The sequence below is a fragment of the Apium graveolens genome, chromosome 6, assembly GCF_009905375.1.
Source record: "Apium graveolens cultivar Ventura chromosome 6, ASM990537v1, whole genome shotgun sequence".
NCBI classification, from domain to species: domain Eukaryota; kingdom Viridiplantae; phylum Streptophyta; class Magnoliopsida; order Apiales; family Apiaceae; genus Apium; species Apium graveolens.
In genome coordinates, this window is record NC_133652.1 from 276,086,365 (window position 1) to 276,095,284 (window position 8,920).

General features: G+C 31.7%; 1 protein-coding gene across 1 annotated transcript; it reads left to right on the forward strand.

The window, feature by feature from the left end:
* The first annotated feature begins 1,960 nt into the window (after window positions 1-1,960).
* On the forward strand, window positions 1,961-3,259 carry LOC141663986 (cytochrome P450 72A397-like). The gene is made up of 3 exons (XM_074469838.1): window positions 1,961-2,171; window positions 2,278-2,641; window positions 2,765-3,259. Exons 1-3 carry the CDS (start codon window positions 1,963-1,965, stop codon window positions 3,185-3,187), a joined length of 996 nt encoding a protein of 331 aa, XP_074325939.1. The 5' UTR covers window positions 1,961-1,962; the 3' UTR covers window positions 3,188-3,259.
* The last annotated feature ends 5,661 nt before the right edge of the window (window positions 3,260-8,920 follow it).

The following is an 8,920-nucleotide window of genomic DNA, read 5'->3' on the forward strand; positions in this document are numbered from 1 at the left end:
AAGAATCCTCAGATCTGAACAGTAAATCAGCGAATCGCCTCCGTTTAGAGCTCGAGCAGAGCTTTCATTGCGTCTCGATTGCTACAGGATTTCTGCACATCAATCTTTTTCGTCCCAAGCATCGTCAACAATTTAATTGGAGCATACCGTCTTAATTTCAAGAAAAGTGTTGATGTGGCGGAGGTGATATAGATCTGTTGCTAGAATTGAAGGTGGTGTAATGGTGATCGATGGCAGAGGCGGATGGAGGGGGGAGAGAGAGAAGATTGTAGACCCGGTGTTTTTTCCGGCGACGGTGGTGGCCAGTAGTTGGTGGCGGAGACCGGTGGGGTCTGGTGAGGTAGGGGTGGGTAAAGAGAGTTTGTTGGATGAAAGAGATTAAAGATAAAAAATAAAGTATAAAATATAAAATGGGTGGTTGAGATTTAATGTAGGAATACAAATTCTGTGGCTGAGATTAGATCTCAGTTCTCATTTTAATTGAGGTTCTCATTTTAATTGAGGTTCTCATTTGAGCAACTCAATATAGTATATATATATATATCTTAATAGAATAAAGTTTCTGAGTTTAAATCAGAAAACTTTCCTGAAGTAATATAAAAAAAATTTAATATAAATATGACACATACATATATAGGATCAGGTACATGTGTACTAAGAAAATAAAATAATTAAAAATATATTTAATAAAAAAGTGAATAATTTATTAATTGAATATGCATATATAATTTTCAAAAATAAGATGTATCTCAGAAAGTGATAATCTCATGAAATTTATTCTTTTATCTTAATTTAAAATTTCCAAGCCCTTGTATTTGAAAGGACAATGAATCATGGAACATGTTTACGATTTTGTGATAAATAAATACGAAACATTAATGAAACATTGATAAAACCACACACGTGACAAAAGTTTGTTAGGAATGGATTAATTAATTTAAAATAGAAGTGAGCTGTCTAAACATTAATAAGCCGATTGATTACGGATGATTTTTTTATAAATTATGCCTAATTATACTTTGAAATTCATGTAAATCCAAAATTATAATCATGACATCAGATGAATAATGATGTCACCAAACGTACCTGAGCTGAATGCAGGTCTATAAAAACCAGAGTTGCTCACATCTCAGTCTCCGTGCATTCACACAAGTTTATAATAGTGAGTAAAAATGTATGCTTCTATTGTGATCTCTGTGCTTGTAGTCGTCATTTTGAGCTACACTCTCAAACTAGCAAACAGATATTGGTTTAGGCCAAAGAAAATCGAAAAACGACTAAGGGATCTGGGATTCAGGGGAAATCCATATAGGGTCATCTTTGGAGATACAAAAGATGTGCGTGCAATTAGGGCACAACTCACATCCAAGCCTATGGAACTCTCTGACGATATCACACCCCGTATTCTACCACATCAATGCCTTATGGTCCAGAAGTACGGTATGAATTTACACAGAAACGGCTGATTCCTATAAATAAGGGTTTATCGAGGTTCTAGGTTGGATTATCGTTCATCCCAGAGACTTGTTAGAAAAATTACGTATTTGTATTTGTAATACATGTAAGCCTAATTAATTATTTTAAAGTAAGGGTATATGAATATTGTGCATTGATGTGCAGGTAAAAAGTTTTTCATCTGGTTTGGCACAAAACTTAGATTGACCATAATGGATCCAGTGCTAGTGAAGGATATTCTGTCCAGACCAAACGAGTTCCAAAAGCCCAAAAATGATAAAATGGGTGAGGTGCTTGCAGGTGGACTTTTTAGTAGTGATGGTAAAACATGGACTAAACATAAAAAGATTCTCAACCCTATTTTTCACGGGGAAAAAATAAAGGTACCTGGTTTATATACTCTTTATTTTTACACACATTAATAAATATTATTAATCTTCTTGTTTTTAAATCTATTTACATGGAAAGAACATGGTGCCATCAATTGTGGAGAGCTGTTTGGAAATGATGGAAAAGTGGAACATGTCACCAGCTTCAAAGGACTCACTCGAGATAGATATAGCGCCAGACATAGAAACTTTAGTAAGTTCCTTAATGTGCAAAACAGTTGTAACAGGCCAGTTTACTGAAGAAACAAAAAGGATATACCAACTCCGGATTACGGTGCGCCAACAATCAGCAAAACTAATAAAGTTCATGTTCTTTCCAGGATGGTGGTAAATAGTCTGTCTACCATCAGAAACAGTTACTTATAACTTTCACTTTCTGCGTAATTATATCCCAGAATCTTAGCCTCAATTATAAGTTGAAACGAAATTGCAGGCATTTACCATTTCAAGAGGTGAAGGTTATGAAAGCAGCGCATAGAGAAACTCAAAGTTTAGTGAAGAAAATGGTGATTAGGAGACTGGAAGAAATGAAAAACGGAGCACGCAATGAAGGTGATGTACTGAGTTTGATGTTGGAAGCATATCAAGATGAAGCAAGCGGAGTTAGTCTTGACGATGTGATTGAGGTGTGCAGAAGTTTTCACTTTGTTGGGCCGGAATCTACAACAAGGTCACAGATATGGATGATGTATCTTCTCGCCAAACACCCCGAATGGCAAGAGAGAGCAAGACAAGAGGTTTTGCAGGTTTTTGGAGAAAAAAAACCCAATGTCCAGGGACTATACAAACTCAAAACTGTAAGTATTTCTGCGCATACTCTAATACATGAAACCAAATATTAACAGTTATATTGTCAAGTTCCCCAAAGCTTGTGGTAGCTTGAGAATGAGCATGTCATATTTAAATTTTGATGAATTCAGGTTACGATGATTATGTATGAAGCCCTGAGATTATATCCACCAACTGTCATATTTCACCGCTCTATTTCCAAAGACACAAAGTTAGGAGACATGGTTCTACCGGCCTGGATTCAAATTTCGATACCATTAATTTTAATGCATCATGACCCTGATATTTGGGGAGAAGATGCGACACAATTTAATCCTGAAAGATTTGCTGAAGGAGGAAGTTTTAACTCAAGGATGCAATTACTAACATTCACCTGGGGTCCTAAAAAATGTACAGGAGAAAGTATGGCAGTGGTTATACATAAAACTTTGATAGCAACTCTGTTACAAGGCTTCAGCTTTCAGCTTTCTCCTTCATATTTGCATGCTCCTAAACATGTTTTCCTCCTTGCACCTGAGCATGGAATGAAACTTCTCGTACGGAAATTTGTCTAGCTTGGAATGTAGATCCAGTCCTACGTGTATGTCTTCATATGTCTTTGTACTTGTATTTATTTAATTACATTTTCCTCCGTTAATGTACGTCAACTAATATGATGTCAAAAAAATGTACTGATAACTAGTACTCAACAATTGTACACGTGTCTTTGACATTGCTGTTACAATAACAACAAGAGTTTTTTTACTGAAAAATAGCTGAGAAATTGTTTGATAAAATTTAAAATCTTCTTTTTTGAAAAGTGCATTTGACGTAAAATTTGTCGTTAGAGAAAGTAAGACCTTCCTGTTTTTTGAAAAAGCTGCTAACACATGTTAACTTCATCATCAAACCTCATAAAAAATATTGTATTTTTCTAATTTTTGATATCAAAACATACATATTAAAAATATTACCAACAATTTTTTTCACCGACACTTTTTCTAACATTATGACAATTTTTAACAGTAACCCTAAACATGACCTTAATATGTTATGACTTATGAGAATTGTTATAAATTGCCGATTTCGATGATTAATCGGCTGATTAATCGTAAATTGGCGGGTTGCCGATTGAGTTCGTCGAAATCGTCTTGAAAATATGTTTTTGAAAGTCGGGTTAAACTTGGACCGAAATCGGGTCAAAATCATTTAATCGGGTCGCCTTCAAACAGATATCTAAAGTTTATGTTTTAATTTATGTTATAAAGCTTTGAATGATGAGGTGTTTCTATCGGATAAGATGAAGCAAATGATAAAGGCCGCGGAAGATTGACGAACTGATGGGGAGAAAGTTGTTTACAAGATAGAATGTAACACCATATTTTTATAATAATAAAACTACACGATATAAATAAGTCTAAATTATATTAAACTGCAACTAATATGATGTAAAAAAAATGTACTATCAACTAGTACTCAACAAATATTATAGGGGGGCGTTTTGATGTAGCGTATGAATGGTAATCGGGAATGGAATTGTAAGGTATGAGAACGGGGGTTAATAGAAATGTGAATGAAATGGAATGAAAATCCAAGGAATATGGTGAGTTTAATTTACCCATCAAGAGGGAATGGGGTCCCCATTCCCCACCACTGAATTGGTAATCCAAACATTATCACTCGGGTCTAAGGTTCCGATTCCCGTTAATCGGACACATTAACTATCAAACAAACACGGCTAAGTCTACTTAGTGTGTGTTTAACATTGTTGTCATATACATTAATATTAGTTTCTTGCTAAAAATAGATGAAAACTGTTTGATATAATTTAAGATTGATTTTCAGAAAAATGATTTTGACGTAAAATCTGTTGTTAGAGAAAGTAAGAGCTCCCATATATTTCGAAAAAACTGCTTTTCAGTTTGCTGGAAACTGATACTGATTTAATCATCAAACCTCATCAAAAACATTCATTTTTTTATAATTTCTGACATCAAAACATAAACATATTAAAAATATTACCAAACATTTTTTTATCAACACTTATTTTACCAACATTTTTTCTAACAGTATGACAATTTTTAACAGTAACCCCAAACAGGGCCTTAGTATGTTATGACTTATGAGCATTGTTATAAAAATCGCTGATTGCAACGGTTAATCGGCTGATTAATCGTGAATCGGCGGGTTGCCAATCGAATACATCAAAATCAGCCGGAAAAATGTTTTTGAAAGGTTAAGTTAAACTCAAACTGAAATTGGGTCAAAATCGTTTTATCGGATTACCTTCAAACATAGAAGTTTATGTATTAGTTTATGTTATAGAGTTTTGAATGATGAGGTAGTTTCGATAGGATAAGATGAAGCAAATGATAAAGGCGGCGGAAGTTTGACGAACTGACGGGAAAGTTATGACGAGAGTTATAATTTTGAATGGGTACATCTTTAGGCTATAGAAGATTAAATGAATTGGGCCATTTAAATAATATATCATCTTTTCTTAAAATTAATATTATTTATATTAAATTAAAAACTAAATATACATTTGACTTTCACTCCAATTAATTCTTCTCGTTACTTCTAGAATTATCGATTAATTCTTAATCGACACCTCTGTCAATTAATACCAATTTCCGACTTTTACAACCATGTTTATGAGAGTTGTGGATTCGTACTTTTTACTGTAAATAATGTATGTCAATAACTTTCTGTAATTAGTTGACATATTATAAAAGGCGTGGATTAGTTGCTATTTCATTTTATAATGAACTATTTCAAATCCATACTGTTATCTGTCAAAGTAATTAGGATGAACAGTGAAACATGAAAATTAAACATAAAAATAGTATTTTATATGCCTAAATACTCCACACACAGATGTAGCATTTTATATGCATTATCTTAGTAAATAGTTATTTTATATTTAATTATACTTACAACAATTCATAACTCAAAACACATTTCATCCTTAGTTTTCTATAAAATTGCATCGAGCAAAATACATCCAACTTAATCTGGGTCAATGTGCGAAGAACTTGATGGACAATTCAGTTCTATTCTTTTTCCGACACCATTGGCAATAATTTTGGGGTGTCCTGACAATTTCTTGACCTTGCTCGAGCGCCCGGGTTTATGAAGATGTGGGTATTTGTTGCAAATCAAACACTTGAATCGAGTACGGTAGGAAATGCCCCAAAATCAATAGGAAATGACCCGATAAGGAACAGTAGGAAATTCCTAAGTGGGAAATGACATTGGTGGGAAGTGAGTATGATCACAGTTAACATGGGCCCTACATGTTGATGTGGACAGCCACATGTCGAGGAGCTGCATGCCAAGTAAGATGTCATGTGGAAATATAAATTTCCTACTACCAGTAGTAGGAAATACCTATTTTCTACCACTGGTGGCAGGAAATAAGAGCAGTGGTAGGAAATTAGACCACTTGGTAGGAATTATATCATAATACCATGTAAACACCATTTCCCACCAGTCATTTCCTACCATCCTTGGTAGGAAATACCTTGTTGAAGACGGTACGAAATAACTTGAAGATGGTAGAAAATAGCTTGAAGATAGTAGGGAATAGCTTGAAGATGGTAGGAAATAGCTTGAAGATTGTAGGAAGTAGCTTGAAGATGGTAGTAAATAGCTTGTATATGGTAGGAATTTCTAGTTAAGTTTTTAAAACAATAATTCATTAATTTAATATATAACATATTTCCTACCAACATCAATGTCTAAATCTCAAACATACAACCAAAATCGAAAATCATACATCATAAAATACAATTCATCTTACCACTATCATTTTTTTTTAAATTATATACAATACAAATGTATAAAATTTACAAAAATTACATGAAACCAAAAATTGTGCTAAACTCCAAAATTAATCACCCCCAAAGTGGGTCATCATGTTCTAAATCTTCATCAACATTCGACATCGCTTTCTCCATTTCTTGATCTTCAATCCATAAATTCTGTGTTGCTTGTATTAAGTCCTATCCATTGACATAAGAACTAAATAAATAAAAATTAGTATCTACAAATAAAAAACTAATACACAAACAAAGTATTAAAAAACTAAAAATACGTGATAATATTGAAACAATTGAGATGAAGGAGGTGAGGTGATTGAATTTGATTAAGAGATGTATGTAAATTGAAATTTTAGTGATGTAAAATAAGAGAAAATAGTAGATGAAAGAGGGGAGAGGGAGATGAAATGAGGTTAAAAAGAGAGAAGAGAGAAGAAGTAGAGGATGAGTATAATTTTGAATTTCGGATTTGGAAAAAAATTTGAATTTTGATTTAAGCGCCAATTTTAAATTTTTGAATTTTTTTGAAACTTTTGGGCATTTTCTACCGAATTGTGGTAGGTTATAAGTTTGTACGAAAATTTTGAATTTTTTAGTTTGTAGCCAATTGAGTTTAAATTTTGATTTGGGCGCCAACTTCCAAATTTTCAAATTTTTTGAAACTCTTGGTCATTTCTTACCGACTTGTGGTAGGTTATGAGTTTGAACGAAAAAATTGATTTTTTTTAGTTTCGACCATTTTGGTTTTAGCGGTTTATTTTTGAATATTCAATATAAAATTATTGAAAATGAAAGTGAAAAATTATAATTTTTTTCGTGCATCATGATAATTGTTTTAACATTCGCACGGTTCGATCATTGAAATTATTATTTTTAAAAAATTATTATGTAACCCTAATTTAACCCCTAAATTTCAATCCTTAAATGCAAAACATCTCTTATTCAAATTTATAAAAAGTTTTTTTTGTTAAATTTCTTTTTTTTGGTTGAGTTGAATTGTTATCATTAGTTGAAAACTTATGTTTGTTAAAATATAATTGCAAATGAAGTTGAAAAAATCCTAATTTTTAAAAAATGTTTATGAATGATCCAACCTTACAGATGTCAATATCTATATATTTTAGAGATATGATAAAAATTTAAAAATAAATAAATTTGGTTTGCTATTTTAACAGTCAAGTAGTGGTTTCACCGGTACTTCTTACTAGTGTTTAGTCACATACCGATATTTAATTTTTTTAAAAAAATTTATAAATGATCCAACCTTACAAATATCAATATCTATATATTTTAGTGATATGATAAAAAATTTAAAATAAAAAAATGTATTTGATTTGCTATTTTAATAGTGAACTAGTAGTTTGACTATTACTTCTTACTACTTTTTGGTTTTATACCGATATTTTAATTTTTTGAAAAATATTTATAATTGATCCAACCTTATAGATGTCAGTATCTATATATTCTAGTTATATGATAAAAATTTTAGAAAAAAATAAATGTATTTTTGTTTTGTTATTTTAACAGTCAACTAGTAGTTTGACCAGTATTTTTTAATAGTGTTTAGTCCCGTACCGATGTTTCAATTTTTAAAAAATGTATATGAATGATCCAATCTTAATGATGTCAAGATCTATATATTTTAGTTATATGATAAGAAATTTAGAATAAAAAAATATATTTAGTTTGCTATTTTAACAGTGAACTAGTAGTTTGACTACTATTTCTTACCAGTGTTTAGTTTCATACTAATGTTTCAATTTTTCAAATATGTTTATGAATGATCCAACGTTACAGATGTCAATATCTATATATTTTAGTGATATGATAAAAAATTTAGAAAAAATAAATGTATTTGGTTTGCTATTTTAATAGTCAACTAGTAGTTTGACCAGTACTTCTTACTAGAGTTTAGTCCCATACCGATATTTCGGTTTTTTAAAAAATGTCTATGAATGATCCAGCCTTACAGATGTGTTAGGTCACACACACACTGTAGAGGGGGTGAATACAGTGTATAGTACAATCAAATCGAACTTTAATAACTCAAGTAACAGAAAACAAACTTTATTGAAACAATAAACTCTATTACAATATGGAACTGTTACCTCTCAGTGATGAACACATATCACGAGAGCTGCTAGGGTTATAATGAATAATCTTCTCGAATATGATAACACTTATAGTGTAAACCCTATGTCTGTGTTTATATACAACACAGTTACAAGATAATCGCTAATTGATATGGAATATAATTCTGCTTCCTAAAATATATCAATCAGATATCTTTTCTTCCAATTATTCTATTCTTCATAGAATTCCTTCTTCATGCATATCTCTTCTTATGTTTGTCTCGATCTTCTTTCCTTTAATCAACTGTTGTCCTTATCTGAACGTCCTTCAGTACTTAAGTTCTGATATCCATCTTCTGATAATTATCTCCTGATAATATAAGTACTGATATCCTTAAGTCCTGACTTCCAATAA

Coding starts and splice junctions, on each gene's coding strand:
- LOC141663986 (XM_074469838.1), top strand. CDS start 1,963: ATGGAAAAGTGGAACATGTCACCAGCTTCAAAGGACTCACTCGAGATA. Junction 2,172..2,277: donor ATGTTCTTTCCAGGATGGTG/GTAAATAGTCTG, acceptor ACGAAATTGCAG/GCATTTACCATTTCAAGAGG. Junction 2,642..2,764: donor GACTATACAAACTCAAAACT/GTAAGTATTTCT, acceptor TGATGAATTCAG/GTTACGATGATTATGTATGA.